The sequence below is a fragment of the Pleurodeles waltl genome, chromosome 3_1 (genome assembly GCF_031143425.1).
Source record: "Pleurodeles waltl isolate 20211129_DDA chromosome 3_1, aPleWal1.hap1.20221129, whole genome shotgun sequence".
NCBI lineage: Eukaryota > Metazoa > Chordata > Amphibia > Caudata > Salamandridae > Pleurodeles > Pleurodeles waltl.
Genome location: NC_090440.1, coordinates 1,902,292,314 through 1,902,311,627, shown reverse-complemented (window position 1 = coordinate 1,902,311,627; position 19,314 = coordinate 1,902,292,314). Strand labels below are relative to the sequence as shown.

Genomic DNA, 19,314 nt, shown 5'->3' with positions numbered 1-19,314 from the left:
CCCGAGGCGCCTGATAAATGCAGCGAATCCATGCCATGAAGCCTGGACCCAGTCCGAAGCACTCAAGCACCTTGAACAGGTATGGCCAGTAAACCCTATTGAACGCCTTTTCAGCCGCGATAGATAGGAAGAGCGCCGCCCTACGAGAACGTTCGGTTTTATCCAAGAGATGAAGCAGTCGCTTGGTATTATCGCTACACTGTCTATGCGGTATAAATCCCGCTTGGTCGGGATCAACAAGCCCCGGCATATAATAGTTGAAACGGTGTGCCAAAATGCCAGTGAATAATTTGGCATCAATATTCATGAGGGAGATCGGCCTGTACGAGGCGCATTCCTCGGGATCCTTCCCCGGTTTCGGGATAACCACGATAGTAGCGTCTAACATACTAGGCGTAAGAATGCCCGTTTGACTAAAGGAGTTAAAGAGTCGCACAAGAACGGGAACAAGTTCCACACAGAAGGATTTATAAAAAAGCGCAGAAAAACCATCGGTGCCAGGTGACTTCCCGGTCTGCAGCCGAGCGATCGCTGATATAACCTCCTCTGCCCTTATAGGTTGATCTAACGCGGTTGCCTCTCTTACAGACAAAGGAGTAATTGCTATACCCTCTAAGAAGGATTCTGGAGTTAAGGTGCCGGGCTCCTCTGCCCTATATAGACTTCGATAGAATTCTGCAAAAGCCTCCGCTATTTGGTCGCTCGTGCGCGCTTCTGCTCAAGAAGGGGAGCGCACCATTTTTATCATTGACACTGCACGCTGCGCTCTCAACCTATGTGCCAGTAGCTTCCCGCACTTGTTACTTCCTGCATAGTACTTTTGTTTGAGGCGGACTACCGCATGCTCTGCCCTGTCCCAGTCCAACCTCCTCAGCTGCTTTCGCACCTTCTCGAGCTCTCGCCATATTCTAGGAGCACCGGTGTGTTTATGCGAATGCTCTAACACCCTCACTCGCTGCTCTAGGTCCCCCCTGAATCAACTCCTTGCCTTATTGTCCCTAGAAGAAAGCAAAATCACCTCGCCCCTCAAGACAGCCTTCAGTGCCTCCCACAGCGTTGCAATGCTTATTGTCCCATCATCATTAAAGCTAAGATAATCAGTTATTGCCCTTCGGATCGCCTCTAACGTTGCACCATTCTGAAGCATCGAGTCCCTAAATCACCATCCCGATGCACTGACCCTCTCCATGTCCATGTGGATCTCAACTGTCACCGGGGCATGATCTGACAGGGCCCGCGGCTCAATCGCTGAGTCTCTCACCCTGGGGAGAAGCTCCTGAGTTGCCAGAAAAAGTCTAGCGTATGTTTTAGTTGCTGATGAGTAAAAGGAGTAGTCCCTCAACGAGGGGTGCGCACTCCTCCACACATCCACCAGACCACACTCACTCAACCACTGCCGCCCTGCCTCCGACAAAGACCCCGTCTGCCCTGAGCGATCCAGGTCCCCGTCCATCACCAAATTAAAATCGCCCCCCAGCAATACAGCACCATAAGGGGATTGGAGCAGCGGAGTCAAAGACTGTCTTATGAAGGTTTCTTGTTGGGAGTTAGGTGCATATATGGAAGTGATCGTGAAGGAAAAACCCCCAGTCTAAGCCTCATGGCCAAAAGCCTCCCTGGAACATTGTGCAATTTTGATATCACTTCCCCTGGAAATGAGCGTGATAAAAGTATTGCCACCCCTGCATGTTTTGATGGTAGCGAGGACCAGAACTGCCTGGGGAACCACTTAGAGCGCATACAGTAAGTATCTTTGAAGACAAGGTGCGTCTCCTGCAAGAGACATATATGACTCCCCGATCTCTCTAAGGCTGATAGAATGGCTAACCTCTTGGTAGGGTTATTGAGCCCCCTAACATTTTAACTTATACATTTAATGGTCATAGCCTATACTGAGGGAAACAAGCAGAAGAGGCAGGAGCACGACAGAGGACTACCCCCTACATTAAGATCTAGACCACCTAGAACACTCAGGCCTGAGGGTGACTCAACAAAGAGCCAGTATCGCAGGGAAACCCAACAACAGACAACTAATAAGCACAACAGGTGCACAGAACACAGAAGTCCTCGGTCGTCCATCCTTGCGAGGTGAAGTCTCCACGAGGCAGTATATCCAACCATGTCAGGTAACCAGATCCATCGCCCCCGCCGCCCTGACCCTCTTCGACGATCAGCGTATTGTTAGCAATGTGGCCAATAGCAATCCCAGGCGCCCCCGGCAATCCAGGCTGAAGTTCCGGCGGCCACACTGTTCAAAGCGGATTCTCTCTCCGATCTCAGCTCCGAGGCCGTCGGGCGCGGCAGCTTCCTTTTCTTCTCTTTTCTCCGCCAATGAGGAGGGCCCCCCTGCCAACAGGATCGTCCCCTCGCTCACCTCCCGGCCTATATCCTCCAGACCCAGGACGAGGCTAGCTTCCAAGATGGATTTCACCTGCCGGAGTTGCTCCTCCCAGCGGAAGACGAAGCGGAACGGGTGGCCCCAGGAATAGGATACATTGTGCGCTCTCAAGTGATCCGTGTTCGGTCTGAATTCTCTCCACCTCTGCAAGGTCCGCACAGATAGGTCATGAAATAGCTGGAGTTCATGCCCTTGAAAGAGTACACGCTGGAGGTTGCGGGCCCACTGTAGAATCTTTTCTTTAAGGACAAAATTGTGGAGACAGGCTAAGATGTCTGGAGGGTGGTCTCCAGGGCCCCCGGCGTGCCCAACTCGATGTACCCGGTCCAGGACCACCTCCTGTGTCTCGTGTGTGCCAAGCAGGGAGCAAAACAGGGCCACCACGTAGCCCCCACTGTCCTCTTTTTCAGCACCGACCGGGGCCCCTGATGATGTGGACTCATTCTTGAGATCCTTGAAAAATATTTTGTCACCTCGAGCGATTTTCCAAATCCTCGACCGCCATCTGGAGGAGGTCCCGCTGCTCTGGGATGCGGACTACCTCCTGTTGCAGGCCCGCCACCTCTTCACCACGAGGGATCTCACTGTCCTCTATCTGCGATTCACGTTCACCCAAGGAGGTAACCTCTCCTCGTAACTCCTTCACCTCCTGTGAGATGTCCCTACGCAGCTCTTGGATATCGCCCCAGAGCGACTCAAACAGGAAGGTCAGAAAGCCCTTCGTAACGGGAGAACTCTCCTCTGGATCTGTCTCCACCCGACCCTCCAAGGCCCACTTCCCAGGTAAGTCCTCCGCCACAGTCCCAGATGTCAGGCGCGCCCCTGCAAGTATGTCCCTCACCGAGCGCTCACGTTTGGGTTTTGATGTCGCCATGGTGCACCGGCCTGGTCACGCCTCGCTGGTTCAATCCCGCAGGGCCTCCAGGGTCTCCGTCTGAGGCCGATCAGTATATTCCGCCCTGTCTGGGGCCGCGCCTGGGTCCAACCCCCAGCAGCCACCACCTGCAGCGATTCGCTCCTGACGCCTTTTCCCACTGGAATGCAGGACCACACTTGTTAAAAGTTTAAATGTTGAAGTGAAGCAGCCCGGGGGCCAGGCAACTGGGCCCCTACCCGTCTGCAGCTCCCGATCCGACGGCACATGAGGGCGCTCAAGCCTCCCGGTGCCGGGGCCCGCAGCGCAATCCAGTTGCTCTGAGGCCCATAGTGAGCCCCCAGGCACCCAGTCCCTCGGCGCCACGCACAGAAGGGCTGCCAGGGAAGGCCGCGTCCCGTGACCCAGGCCGCCTCTCGCGCCTCTCCGCGGCCACGCCCCGATTCCGGGGCCGAACTCAGCTCTCCCTGCGGACCCGGCTGCAGCCGAGTGGCAAGAACCCCCCGGGGGAGCCTCATAATGCGGGGGGGCCTCCAGGCTTCCCCCAGACGGGCCGAAAGGCACTTTGCTGGGTCGAGGCGGCGGAGCGCTGGCGGGCACGTCTTAGCGCTCCGCCATCTTGGACACGCCCCCGCTTTATTTTTTAATTCTGTAATAAAAGTTTTCCTTGATCTGGAACTAAGTTGTTGAGTCGGTCCATTCAGTCGATCTCACTTATTGAACTGTGTTTCTGATCTTTGATGTTTTGTGAGGTGTCTTATCAAGGGGACACATTGCCTCATGAAACTCAGATTTAACACCATCTCATATCCAGTAAATGTGGGTATTCTGATTGAAGTAAACTTTGTGGTGTCTAAATTTTGGGGTACCTTTTTTGCTTACACAGCTTGGGCCTCCCAATAACAACACCATCTGTTCCAAATCTAGTTGAACTCAAGTAATATCCTTTATGTTTGTCACAAAGTCCTCCCCAGCGGTGTTTTCTCTCTACTTGTTGATTCCGTAGTTTGCTTTACATCTGCCCAATGCTGTTACTGAAATAATCTGTAGTTGCTGGAACTGGAACTGCTGGAAACAGAATTTCTGATCTAATAGTTCGCCATCTTTATATAAAGTGCCACGCCCAGGAAGGTTTGGAGCATGGTTTGAATGTATATTCTTTGGGAGAATTAATCTCTCAAACATTAGTCAAAAACACCCTGTCACTGGAGAGTTAGGAGCAAGCCAAGGAGCTTTTTACTCAATGCTTTATGCTTATTTATCACATTGGAAGAGGTCTAATTTATTTGAGAACCAACCACAATTCCAGTAGTGCTGGAAATGTCTTTTGCCAAAAGACCCCTGTTCTTATCTGAACCGCTCTCTGTTACTCCAGTTTCAGGACCCCACACAAAGCTCTGCCAAGGCACCTCAATCCTGCCTGGCAACACTCAAGGTCTTAAAGTGGCGATCTGTGATAGTGTGGTGACAAGCGCCGCCAATGGGCATCCTTCGTGAATTGAATCCTTACTTTTTAAGTTCTTGTGAGCTCTTCTGTTAATGTCCCAGCTCCCTCTACAGCTGCGTTACTGAGACCCATCCAGGTCCAGCAATGCACCTCACGTCTGACCTGAGAGCATCTCCTTGCCACTGCAGCACCTGGTAAATACTGAGATCTTAAGATTATAGAGGAAGCGCAGCTCCTGTTATTCACCGTGGGAGCTGCAACTGAAGAAAATCACAGCAGATTGGCTTGTTTTTCCCTGATACCCACTCTAGCCAATCAGAGTGGGGAACAGGGGTTCCTGGCCCTTGAATCTCATTCCTGCCACACCATAATAGTCACCTAGAAGAGCAGGGAAAGGCAGCAGCACACAAAATGCAGAGGACACCCAAAGAACGCATATGTTCATTACACAAAAAAAAAAAAAATGTTTACATGAAGTAATGTTACACGTATAGAACATTTTTGAATGTGTGCTAGGCTTAAATCTTTAACTTTACCCGATCAATGTCTACTAAAAATTAAAATATACTACTGTCTCCCTTCCTTACTTTTTAGGGGTGCAGGATGCATTCTTATTGAAATGCTTCAAGGACGACCTGCATTGCCTGGGATTTGCAATGTGACAGACCAGCTTGAGAAGATCTGGTTGGTAAGTGAGAGGCATAACACAAGATTTTTTTTTTTTTTAAATCAAAAGCATAATTGATGCAGCACAATTTTGTTTTGCCCAGCTCTGCCACTTACAATTTCTGTCATGTACGGGAGGGGACTCTTGCAGGTTTCCTAGTGAAGGGTGGGGTAAGCACCTTTAGAGGCTAAATATTACAGTAGTGTTTTAGAAAAAGTGGGTTCTTGGCATAGAGATGACATCCTTAATCATTTGTCCTTGTCTCACGTTTTCCTGCCTTTTACAAAATAGTGCAGCCAAACTCTTGCTGTCACGTTGTGTAAGCTTGTCACAGTGACTCTGTTTTGTGTAAATACTCTTCCAGAAATGCAAATATCTGCAGGCAGCCCGGGAAGAAGCGATCTCTCTTCATTTCTGCACTTGTAGTAGGAGGAATTCCGTTATCCTCTTTGTATCGCCTTAAGGATCTGAGGAAAATCGTTCTGCTTTCATACCCATTTAGACAAGTTCTGCCATAGTATAGATAGTCTCATTACATTTTCTTTATGGCAAAGGGTTGTATTGTGGACTGTGCACTACATCTTCAAAATGCACAGCAATAGGTAGTTATAGCCACAATTGCACTGCGGTACTTGTAAGCACCAATATGGGTCAGGCCTCTTTAGGAACCCTGAGTTGGGGATATAGACAGGAATGGAGCCAAGTGTGTAGTAAGGGAAAGGCTGAAGAGGATGGGGGAAGTAATTATGTTGTTAAGTCTGAGGCATAGATAGTTTCCAAGTGGTCCACTGTCATGAGTGAGGCATTCAGAGAACCCGGTATTGGGAATGCTGGGATTTTTGCATCCATAGTTAATTTGTCAAACAAGAAACTACAAGTGATGATGATTAAACAATCACCCTGAGACAGAATAAGATGACTGACTGGTGTTACCTATGGCAAACTAACAGTCCTGATGATGACCCCGGATAGATTGATCTACATAAATGGGGTTGAAACGTCGACACTTGGATAGTGCAGATTTTTCTTGAGAGACTAAAAAGTGACTTCTGGACCTCAGGAGTAATAGGAGTCTGTTTATAGAAGATAGCAGAAAAATGATGTTTTAACCACATCTTTTATATAATGTACAGAGCACATTTGCACAAACGTTTTTCACTAATTTCACTTTCACTGAACCGTCACTATAGGAGCACCATAATGATTGAATTCAAAGTATAAGAATGACTGTGTTTTTTAGTAAAGAAATATGCACCTACTACATAATAAAATATGAACTGTTGACAACATTTGCACATGTTTGAAGATTGTTTAAAAATTGTTTCCCAGGAAGACAAGCGTTTTACTTCCCCTTGTATGCCCATTGTTCAATTGCTTATTTAACTACTCAGGTTCTAGGGTTGGGGGTACGCCTCATTTTCTCTAAACATTCCAAAACATTGGCTGCAGTGTGTAAAGTATTATTTTTGACCTAGCTGATCAATTAAATAATGCATCCACTACCTCCCTGTTTGAACCATGTGGTCACAAGTATTAATCCCCTGGGGTCAATTCAGTCTTTCTTTCTGCTGAGGTTGATAACATGCATTCCACTGAGTGATTAAAAACAAACATCTCCTACCAACACCAATGGATCACTTTGTTGGTGGACAAGTGCTTTAGAATACCATTTACTTATGTTATTTCTACTCCAATATATGTTCTGCAGTAGGTAAAGCTCTGAGATGCTAGTGTCTTTGCCACAGAATTTAGAACACTGATGTCTTTCAGGTGCAATTTTCTAGCATGTAAATTAGGGTGACCATCCCAACGTGCTGGCCTCAGCATGTAAAGCACCATTGCCATTCTTGTACTGTATCACAGCATATATGGCCTCTGTGCCATTCATGTACAGTATCTCCATTGTCCTCCAACAGGTACCATTGTCGTTCCAGAGCTTTGGTTGAAGTATGTGAAATATTTTTGCAAAAACGATTCACTGCTCGGCCATATAAGGCACTACTGGTATACCAGTGCATTGCCACTAACATGTACAACTCTATTGGTATTCTTGTACATGCCATCTGCATGTAAAGTACCATTACCAAAAAATTACTACATTTCACCAGCATGTACAGCACCACATTGGCATACCATTGCCTTACCCGCAGCATAGACAACACATTGCTGTTCCATTAAACTGCCCCAACAATAAAAAGCCAGATCTATTTCAGTGTACAGCGCCCAGCATGTAAGGTATCTACACTAGTGCTGGCCAGTGCCCTCCATGAAGCAGTATTGCTATTGCCCCCCAACAGGTAAAGCACCATTATCTTTCTAGTACATTGTCCTCAGCGCACAAGGCACCATTTCCTTGCCAGTACATTGTCTCCAGCAGGAGCAGCACCATTGCTGCTTCAGTACCTTGTCTTCATCACGGAAGCACCGGTGTCATTCTGTGGCATCCCAGTTCCTATCATGGGGGCCACTCATACATCCCTGGGCTCTCCTAGTACTCAGTCTTCCAAGCGAACTGCCGCAGGGACCTGGTGCTAATCTGGAAGACGAAAACACAGAGAAAGTGGGCTAACGAGGTGTGATTGTTGCATCTGAGATCATAAACCCCTCCAGCTGGCCCATTCCCGCAATGATTATACAATACAACAGTCAGTTATTTGTTTGGAAAATGTGGGCCGCAGTTTGATTAAATGTTGGTTTACAGCATGTCCGCCCTGCTTTTATGAGGGTCATAAATCATTATGTCATATAATTGTTATAAGCAATTAGGGGTTGTCAATAACGCTATGTTTCCCTTGAGGTTAGCAGACCCTGGGTTTGTGATTCCCATTGGTACATTTGTGTCATACATCGCTTTGTACCTTAACAACCTTATGCTTGACGATAACTTTCCTGTTACATGCCCTTCACTCCTTTGCTTTCAATCAGTGTCGCGTTTTGGTCCTTTGCCGTTATTCCTTTTTTATGTAGGAGGGTACTTGTTTCCCTTTAGGCTTAACTCGCTAGTTTGTTTAGTCCTTGTGTCCAGCTCTCCGGCAGACCCGGGCTGCGAGTGCTATGTTTCCGAGTACCTCCCTCGACTGCCTTACCCTGCCGTGAAGCATCCCAAGGTAAGTAGCCCTGCCACCCCGCTGCGTTGGGTGTGGCCTTTGTTGTTCTTTATCTCTCCTTTCCGCCATGCCGCCTTTGGGTTACCGCTCAAAGGCAGCTCCCCTCCTTCCTGTCTGATTATTCGCAGCCTGCTAGCTGCCCATAGGTTATTCCAGAAGACCTCTGACCCCTGGCGGGACAGGTGTACCCCATCCTTTCCAAAGTATTCCGGTCTTAGCAGGTTGATAAGCCCATGCCTGATGCTCTCCCAGCTGTTTTGGACGCAGAACTTTTTTGCTGCAACATTAAATTTTTTCTGTGACTTATCAAATGCCCCCACTGAAATGGCCCCTCTCCACTTCTGTTTGAGAATGATTTCTGACCAAATCATTGCGGTGTTGCCCAGACACCTTGCCACCACCACGAGGTTCACCTTAATGCTTTCCAACAAACCTCTCCTGCCTACTTGTGCCAGGTTATTGCCCACCAATAAGGTGTATTATTACCACGTCTGGTTTGGGTTGTTGGAAGGCTAGGAGATCCCCTAGTCTGCCCTGGAAATATTCCCATTTCTTGCCCGGGAAACCAAACTATTTTATATTTGTCCCTTGCAGGCGCTGTCCCCTCACGGGGCCACCCGACTCCCACCAGGTTTGGGTTCGGTGTACAAAAGAGTGCCTGATCACCCATGCCATTCTTTGTTCACCTGCATGTGGAAGGGGGACAGTGAGGGTTTTGTTGTGAAGCTAGTTCTGTTCGTCTCCATGTTGCCTTCTGATGTAACCTTTGTAGGCGTTGGAGCTCCCACCTCCCAATCGCTTTTATGCATTCCGACGACATGCCATGACATGCTGCTGTGGTTGCCGCCCCTACCCTGAAGGAGTGGGGGCCGAATTTGCTTGCTGGGAGCCCCACACTGGTCAGTGCTCTTCTGAGTACTGCTTTAAACTGGAATATACTCAAGCAGTCCCCATTCTTGTGTCTTAGGAGTGCCCCTTGCCCCTCTGGGCTTACTTTCAAGAGCTCCTGCACGCTGCAAACTGGACATACCTCGCGGTCATCCAGGCATTCTAGTTCTACCTTTGTCCCTTTTCCTAGTTGATCGGTTTTAGATTTCTTTAGTAAGATCTGCATGTTTCCTGAACTTACCTGGACATCTTGCCTCTGGATGCCTGTGTCTGTGTGCCCGTTTCTAGCCGGGGCCACTAGCTTGCTTATTCTAAAGGCCCTGAAGAACGCCACTGTGAATGCTGCCTTGAAAAGCGTGCTTTTAAAACTGTACTGGCATATGCTACTGAGCGCCCCCACTAGCTGCTTCAGGATGCTGAATTTGATTGGGCGCCATTGGTCCCACGTGGGACCTTCCAGCCTGTGCCTCCCCTTCATTGCTGCTCTTATATAATATGAGTTGGAGGGGTCCCTACCTGTTGCTAGTTTGCTGAAGTGTGCGACCGCTGTCAGGTGTGTTTGTGCCAGGACTTGGTTTTCTTCTGCGTGAAAGCCCATTGTATGAATCTCTCAACTGCTCTCTGGGCCTCCTCGTGATTCTCAAAAGACTTTAAACCTGTCACCTCTAGCCCCATGCATGCGCATGTTGCATAACGCCTTGCCGTCTTTGGCGCCAGGGCGTGCTCTATTAATGCAGATAGGTCCCCTCCACCAGACCCCACAGTCTGGGAGGAAATGGCGTCATCTCCTGTTCTGCTCCAGGGGCCAGGCTCCTGAATTTCCCCATCTGCAATCGAGATAGGGCATCCGCTTTAGTGTTCACTGCGCCCTGAACGTGCCTCACCCTTATGTCTAGGTTGCCTTCAAGCTGCATTTTCACCATGTATCTCAATAATTTTATACTACTGTGCACTGTGAAGCCCCTCTATTCGATATGTATTGGAGTTTCGTGCCGGGCAGCTCATTTTAAACCCTTTTCGGCCCTTGGGGCCTGTTGGGGTTAGTTCAAAAAATGCATCGCCCCATTGGGCCATCTTTCCTTCTATGCCCTCCCCTTTCCGTTTCCGCCCTGCGCCCCACTTGCGACAGGGCCGGAACGGGGGGGGGGAGACAGGGTGCTTGTTTTTACGGGGGCGTTTCCGGTCCCCCGCTATTTCTTGTTTTCGCGCCCTATCCGACGCGTTTCTGCTCAGGGCCTCGGAGTGGTTTCTGCTCCGGCCCTCTGAGCTTCCTATGGTCGCGGGCCTTCGCCCAGGCGCTGCAGTGTATTCACCACTGTAGAGGGAACATGCTCCTGTGCTTTGATAGGCTTACTATGTATTGTATTGTAATAGTATTTATATAGCGCTTACTGCCCCTGACTGTGCGTTAAAATGCTGTGTACGGTCAGACCGTGCCTCGGAGCTGTTCACAGCATTTGTGGTTTTAGTGAAACTAACACCAATGGCCACCAGAGCTGCCAGCACAGCACACTCACACAGATCACTTCCATCAGTGGCTGACTTCCACGCATCACACAATCAGTTTTCCTGAGCGCAACTTATCTCTTAGACAGGAACAGTCAAAATCAAGTAGTTTGTGTCTTCGTTTTGCCTCAGCGAAGCTGTAAACCCCGCCCTTCATGGCCCACTGTGTCAGTCCCTGCCCTGTTTACACTGATGGCCTACAGCTCATCTTGCCTCGGTCTCCCTCTAATTCTCTTTATGGTGCGTCTAATGGATTCCACTTGCAGTTGACTTCCTGTTTAGTCCTCAAATGTTATCGTGGGTGTGGTTACTGCCAGGGTCTGGTCTGAGTGTACTTAAGCCTTTCCCAGCCGAAGACAGTAATGATCATGGCCCTCCCAGCGCCCCCTGTCTGAGCACCTCCACTTTACTAAATGACCTCTTTTGTAAACTGCTGCACTTTATTTCTGAACGTCAACATGCTAATAGCCGAAATTACAGAGTGTCTGGAAGTCTGTAACCTAGTGGGAGGAACCCAGAGCCGGCCCTCGGGCCAGGGCAGGGATTCTCTAAACGATGGGCCTCTCGGCGCTTGTGCTTGCTGTAAATGGAGGGATACTTCTGGAATATTTGGAACCGGATGGCCCTATTGTGACTAGTTTGGGAATATAGCCAGCGCCTAATTTGAGCCGGTGCTTGCTGGTGGGGCTCACAGCACTAATTTTTGGGGCCGGTAGGGCAAACTGGCACTGATTTTTCCTTATCAGACATTCTTCTGAGAGGGGAAAGCACATAAAGCTGAAAGAAAAAGGAAGAGAAAAGGAAAAGCTGTCAAGAAGGGGGAAACAGGAGCCTGCAAGAGTCAGAAAAAGGGGCAGGGAGCCATTGGTGCCCCCCTCCCCCTGCAGAATGTGAAGAAGGGCCCCTGAGTCTCCCATATCTCACTGGTATGAATTTGCCTTGGGGCAGAATGCCCCCCCCCCTTGATGGATTTGGGTGGAGGGTCCGAAGGGTTGGGGCCACCTGCGGTGCAGTGGCCGCGGAGGCTTGCATTACGCCACTGCAGGGAGAGTCTGGCATCAATGAAAGAGGCACGAGGTGGATTCTGTACCATGCAGCCTTGGCACAGGTCCCGGGGGCATTTAATAGCATCAGCCTCCGGCTTCTGGGCAGAACTGTGGGCACCGGCACTCATTATGTTACAAATTAAGCATTTATATTACAAAAGACTTAGAGATATATGGAAACATACAGAACCATATGAGAAAAAATCAAACACGTTTAGACTGTGCCCTCCATTATGACTGCCCCACTACTGAAGAGTTATTTGGCGCAACTAAAAATAACGACACCCAGGGGTTTGTTATTTATCAGATAAAAGAAATAATGACAATTATGAATTTTACAACAGGTATGAGGTGTAACATGCAGCTTTTGGTGCTCATCGAAGCAAAATGCGGGCACCTTGGTATCTTCTGAGCCATTTACTCCCCTGTAGATATCGGCAGATTGGAGCTGTTGATATTTACCAGCAGAAAACTCGACCAGTGGAAAACCCCGATCCCCTAGGAGTTACAACACCTGTGCAAAGAGGGGTTGCATGGATGACGCAGTTTAACACGTCACTCTTATTCAGTCCTATGGAGCTACATGAGACGTGTGTAGAGCAACAAGAGACTGACTGTGTAGAGAAAATTCGGAATACGAGGTACAAACCTGGTGATTTGTGAGAGGAAAGAGTTTGATAATTCGGTGACACAAATGCAAGCCCAGGTATCTATACACATTTGCCTCATCGAGGCAAGACTGTATGAGGCATTTTTCTTGATGTATTCTTAGCTTTCAGGAGAAAGCAACAAATAACTGCAGAAGGAAGTTTGATAAAGTGATAAGAAGCTGACCAAAGCGGCCCCGATATCCTCCATAGGTGTAGTGATGTGGTGTGCAACTATAGGGTTCGTTCTTTAAAATACCTGGAGATAATGATGATTGACAATTTGATGCCTATTTCATGTACCACGAGCCAAAAAAGACCACATTTACAGTACACAGTACATTTTATTTTTCAGTGAAGGAATTTAATAACATCCTGTTTCCATGGCTTTTACGTAAAGACGTTTTTATTATAATGCGTGGACACTTGCCTCATCCCTATGGAGGACAATCCTTTCGTTTCTTGTCACGAGTGAGTTCTGACGTCAAACTTCACCAATCATGAGAATTACTGTCACGTGTTGCCTGTAATGCCTCACGAGTAAACATGTTAAACAAACACACCGTATTATCTTCCCATTCCTTTTCGGACACAACTCTGTAGAAACGGATGGCCTCCACCAGAATTGCCCCAGAGAGATGCTCAGAACTTATCGCATTTGAGAAAATACAGCACTCTGGGCTTCAGACCTTATAGGGTGCAATGAATTGCACCTATTCTGTCTGTTTGGCAAAAAAAATTGCAGTATTTGATACTTAGCACATCAAAGTCTACTTGTCCTGGAAAATTCCGGGCCTTTTTCTTCTGTTAAATTCCGACAGGTTTCACCAAGCAGAATTCAATGGAGGGTGCAAACTTTATCGCACCCATTAATTATATGGCCGTAAATATCCCTGCACAAACAAGCATAAGTGCAGGGATTGCGATTTTGCGGACCAGTTATCCTGCCACAGAGTAGACGCAATTCTAATCAATCATGATGTCATGAAATGCTCTCACTGCTTCTCTCTAATTTGTAATTAATTTTTGTTCCAAGAATATCAAGTCAATACATTGAAAACATGCTCTTTCCTCAATAATCGTATTTGTATCATTAGTGCTCTTTGATTTCATTGCTTGGCATGTCCAGTGCTGTTCACAAACTGAACAAATATATCATTGGTTTTGCATGAGGTAATGCTACATGTAATTTCTGGTATTTCTTTCTATTTACGTATGCATTATTTGAGTGGACATATATTGTACTGTAAAGAATAAAATATCCCCAACTGTACGTATGACAATAATGCAAGCCACCTGAAAGTTCTATGACCTTGTAAGGAAACACTATATGTTTGCAAAATATGTTAGTAAAATGGCTTCCTGGCTTGCAGTATCCTGGGGCCATTGTATCCCATATATTGTAGCTTTTTGCACGGTGCTAGAGTGCAATGGTCATGCTAGAGCGCCGGGTATACAGCAGAGGTTATAGAAGTTGAACAGGAATAGTTGGATTTTATCGATCTGTGGGGTGTGGCCTCCTGTTCAATATTCTTCAATTGGTATCATCTTCCTGGCAGGCTCTCAGTTGATTGGCAGCATGAAAAGTCCTGGGTTGCATATGGTTTGATATTGTAATTAGCCTATGGTCTGGACCATTCCGGTGCTAGGATTCCTTTATGCCTTGTTTTAATCTTTAGAATCATTGTAGCTGTATCAAGTTAGAGATGGATGATCAAAGAGGCCTGGTTGATGGGTATTCAGGTATTCGTTTCTGTAACAAACCCTGGCCATTGCTCTTTTAAGCCTTGCGTAGGGCAAATAATCTCTTGAATTTAATTCTTGACCTCACCGGAAGGCAGTGGAGTGATTTCAAGGCAGGTCTACTATATCTTGTTTTTGTAGGCTTAGTGGTCCAGGCTCAGGCAACCAGGAGTAAACGGTGTTCCAGTAACAACAACATGTCTGATTAGTTGCAATCTGCTGGCTTGGCTTTCAAGGAGCTGGAGGATTTTCTGAATCATAAAGTGCTGGATTTTGATGCCCTTTACCACAGCGTTGATCTGGAGACTCAAAGTGGGATCTATTTTGAAGATGTCACCCATAACTCTTTACTAGTTCCTTTGTAGACTCCACAGTTTCCCACAGAGATTGTGGTCTTGTTATATTACGGTATTACTTTAGCAGAAAGAAACCCTTACTAGAATCATTTTGAATTTTCCCTCTAGCCAGTCTTTCCAAATACTGAGCCAGATGTACAACAAACTGGCACAGCTCGGTGTTGCAGCAAAATCAGCAGTGCTGTGCCAGTTTTGAAATGCAGGGATGCACCATATTTACAAGAATACGGTGCACCCCTGTGTTTCCCCCTGTGGCAGTGCTAAATGTGCCTGCCATCGCAGGCATTCTTGCACCATATAGTGCCAGGGTGTCTGTGTTGAGGGGATTGATTATTTATGTGCAGGAAGGTATCCCTTCCTGCAAATAAACAATCTACAATGGCAATTTGTCACTTCTATTTGTGCTGTATAATGCAGCACACATAGAAGTACCAAAAGTCATTTTTAGGTCGAGTGTGCAAGCACTCTGACATGATGTAATCTCTGTGGGCTTTTAACCACGCCAGCCGCACGCCAATTACTATCACTCGTTCATAGGCTTGCCTTTCAAAAATCCTTTGCTATCATTGGTAAATGCTTTATGTGTATCCCTCCTTGGGGCAGTTTTGTTACCGCATTTGCCATTGACCCTGTTACATGGATAATTGCACTTTTGCTGATACGTTTGACTGCAAGCAAACTTCTTTTTCCTTCTGTGTCTCTCCTTCGCACTCATGCTGATAGCGGCCATGACGCTTTGAATCAGTTTGCTTATGTCAACTGTTTTACTTTTCATTTCCAATTTATGTAGCAAGAAAAGTCTAGTTAGGAATTTACAACACTAATAGCCCCAACTGGAGCAGACGCGAGACTCATTGCATTGCGAATGCTTGTTGAATGATTGTTTATGTGCAAGAAGAGACACTTTCCTGCACATAAATAATCATTTATGGCGGTTTGCTCTTTCTATGTGTGCTGCAGAATGCAGCACACATAGAAAAAGCAAAAACGAGGAGTAATGAAAGCATTTCTCCTCAGTGCGCTATGCTAACGCCACTCCTGGGGTTGCATTCGTTTTTTTGCTGCACAGATTTACAGATTCTTGTAAATCAGGGGCAGCATCAAAAGCAATGAGTGTTCCGGTGAAACGTTCAGAGCAGCACCCATTGCTCGCCCCTCTGCTACAGAAAACTGCGTCGGGGCATAATTACAAGGCAGCGTTAAGCCACAAAAATTGGCTTAGTGCCGCCTTGTAAATATGCATAATGCACATCGCTACCGGGGAGTCACAAAAAGTGACGCTGTGGTGGTGCTATTGTGCTTGTAAATATGCCCCAGTGTGTTTTGGAACCAGCGACTGCTACATCCCTACATATCCCTTGGACATAACCTCTGTGCAGTACGCAACAAATAAATATGCATAGGTAAATTATGTTAGGTCTGCTGGGCCATCCCGTGTACCTCATTATTGCTGGCTTTTGCTACTCTCGTAAGGGTACCTCGTATATGAAGCGAGATTTTTTTTTAAGTTCCTTCACCATCATCTATCTCTGAATTTATGCAGGTGATGGGGGCTCCGAATGAGGAATCCTGGCCAGGGGTTTCATCGCTTTCTAACTACAGAACAGGTAGGACTGCAGCCCAGGTTGGCCATTAAATCACTCTGGCCGTGCTCTGATACATTATTAGCTTCTTCACTGATCATGATTAGCATATAGCTCATCCAGCGGTTTTATATATGTGCATGTCGTACTATGGAATTATACACCATGATCACTTTATGCCTGTCACTATACTTTGTCTCTCGACAGGAACTGTGTGTCTGTCTAAGTTTCCATACATGGCTGTTCCAGTGAATCCCTTGTTGGACCTTGTTAAGGACAACGGGGGGAAGAGGGGCTGCAGGCACTCAAGGATCCATTATTTCGATATATCTGAAAAAAGCTTCCAGCTGTGGCTCCTGATGACCTGCTTACTTTCCTTAAACCTCCTGTGTCCCTCATTCCACTTCCTCTGCTCAGACCGTTATAACTCGTGGAAATCTGAGTGGCTGCTCGGCCTTCTGGTCCTATGTCCGAGCTAAGAAACTGATTGAATGAATCTGATTGGTCACAGCCAGGATTATAAGCATTGATGCATTTCGACTTCAGAAACAGTGGAGACAGTGGAAATACAGGGCCGGGCTGGCCTTTAGGGCAATCAGGAAGTTCCAGAGGGGTTGGTCTGATAGGTCAGTGTGTGGGCTGGTTTTTTGGAGGCTTGTGGACCTATTTTATGATCTGGTGGGATGTTTTTATTCTGTTGATATCCCTTACGTTACCACAAACACTGCATGTAGCAAGCAGTTCTCTGTACCTTTGCAGAACACTTTTACAACGTGGCTTTATGAGTTCAAAACTGCCCTATTTGCAAACTTGGCCACTTTCTAGCTATCCAGTTTGCTAATAGGGGGGACACTTATTTTGGTGCCTGGACCTATTTTCTGTCCCAGTCCGCTCTTGACTTCCACATTATTAGAAAGGAAATTCATTTGTGTGGCATCCTGTGGAAGTTAAGTGAAAAGCTTCTGTCGATCCGTCTGCCTGTCTGTGTGTCCATGTGCATCAGTTCTCCCTTGCTCCCTCCATCTCCACACTTGTTTCTCAGATGGTCTCTCTCTGGTGTTTTCCTTCCCATCTCCTGACCTCTCCAGTTGTGCACCTCTATCAGTCTTTTGCTGTACGCCTTCACTGCTATCCTGGTCCGGCTATCTGATTACTCATCTTTCGGTCAATTACGTATGCATTTCTGCCTCTGTTTGTCTGCCTCTCTCCTTGTCTGACGGGATCACATTCATTCACAACATAACTCAATAAAATGCCCACCATACAACTCTCTCTCCAACCCTTTTTCTTTCCATTTGCACATCTGCGCCTGTGTTGCTCACTGACTTCCTCTCTTCCTTTCCCCCTCCTATAACTCATCTCTTTAGGTCGCAGACTACCAGACAGTACAGCTGTCTGGTTTGCTAAAGAGATCTTGGGGACATTCAGAAAGCAGACCTAAGAATCCATTCTGCATGTTTCTTGCCATTGGCTTTGTGGTTTATAACTCACATTTTCTTGCTTTCCATTTGCAGGATTTATTTGTTTTAGGCTGTCCGCTTGAGTTTGCACCATCCTGTGTCCAAATCTTATTTACAATATCCTTCTGAGTGCCCCTTTCTGTAGACAGGCCTGTAAATCTTGTTCTTATCTCATCACATTTGTTGTGCATTCAAAGACTGTCAAATGTCAGGCGTTGTCTTCCGAGGGCACTTGATTACTTTTCTTTCTCTGACTTCAAGTGGATTTATGTGACAATCTTGCTGGGTACTGGGGGAGTGGGATAGGGAAAAGTTTATTTTAGCACAGGACCACTTTAAATGAACTGTGTAAGTATTTCAGAATACATCAACATTTTAGGAACACAAATGAATCACATTTGTTTGATATTTCTGAAGTTTGTTGAAAACAAATACTTTAATATGATCAAAACAAATCATTACAACAGGTGATGCAATTTCCACACACTTTGGTCTGTGCACTGTGTAGTTTTATTAGTAAAACTGTATGTCTGTGCAAATGTAATGGTCATTTCAATTGAAAATGCGTTGTCTGTAACCCCTCTACTCTGCATCCACATCACTGCATTCTACTCTGCACCACTCCACTTTACACCACTGCACTCTAACCCACTTCATGCTACCCTGTACCACTCTACTCTATGCAAAGGCACTCTTTGCCACTCTACATCACTGCACTCTTCTCCATTGCACTCTACACCACTCCAGTCTAGCCCACACTAATTTACTCCACAAAACTCCACTCTACGATAACACTAATGTATTCTGTGTCTCTCTGCAACACTGCACTGTATGCCAATACACTCGACAACAATGCACTTTACTCTGTTACAGTCAACTCTGTGCCCCTGCACTCTATGTCAATCCACTGTATGCCACTCTAATCAGCACCACTGCACTTTACACCACTTTGCTCTATGCCATTACACTCTATGCCACTCTGCCCTGCACCACTCCATTCTATGCCACTTCACTCTACTCTGAAACAACTTACTCTATGCCAGTGCACTCTACTCTACCTTGTGCCACTGCACTCTAGACCTCTCAACTCTTAGCCACTGCACTCTATGCTCTCTATGTCACTCTACTCCACTCTGCACCACTGCACTCTCTAAGACTCTACTCTGCATTAATACACTCTATGCCACTGCACTCTATGGCAATATAATCTACTCTGCTCCACTCTATTCTACTCTACTATGCACCACTCTATGCCCCTCAACTCTATTCTGCTCTCTACACCACTGCACTCTATGCGACTTGATTCTACTCTGCACCACTGCCATCTGCATCATCAATTCTATGTCACTTCACTCTGCACCACTCTATGCCACTCTACTCTACGCTATTCTACTCTACGCTACTCTGTGCTACTCCACTATGTGCCACTCTACTCTGTGCCACTGTAGTCTGTACCACTGCTCTCTGCACCACTGCATTCTACTATGTGGCACTCTTATCTACACTACTGCATTCTACGACACTGCATTGTACACCACTGAATTCAATGCCACTGCAATCAATACCATTGTTCTCTACACTGCTATACTCTG

General features: G+C 46.8%; 1 protein-coding gene across 4 annotated transcripts in view; it reads left to right on the top strand.

Annotated features, from left to right (window-relative positions):
• CDK15 (cyclin dependent kinase 15) overlaps nt 1-19,314 on the top strand; it is a 426,090-nt gene that overhangs the window by 186,967 nt on the left and 219,809 nt on the right. For all 4 annotated transcript variants that reach the window (XM_069226054.1, XM_069226053.1, XM_069226052.1 and 1 more), the window contains 2 exons: nt 5,314-5,407; nt 16,223-16,286. In XM_069226054.1, coding sequence (XP_069082155.1) covers nt 5,314-5,407; nt 16,223-16,286 — 158 coding nt within the window. The remainder of the gene's footprint in view (nt 1-5,313; nt 5,408-16,222; nt 16,287-19,314) is intronic.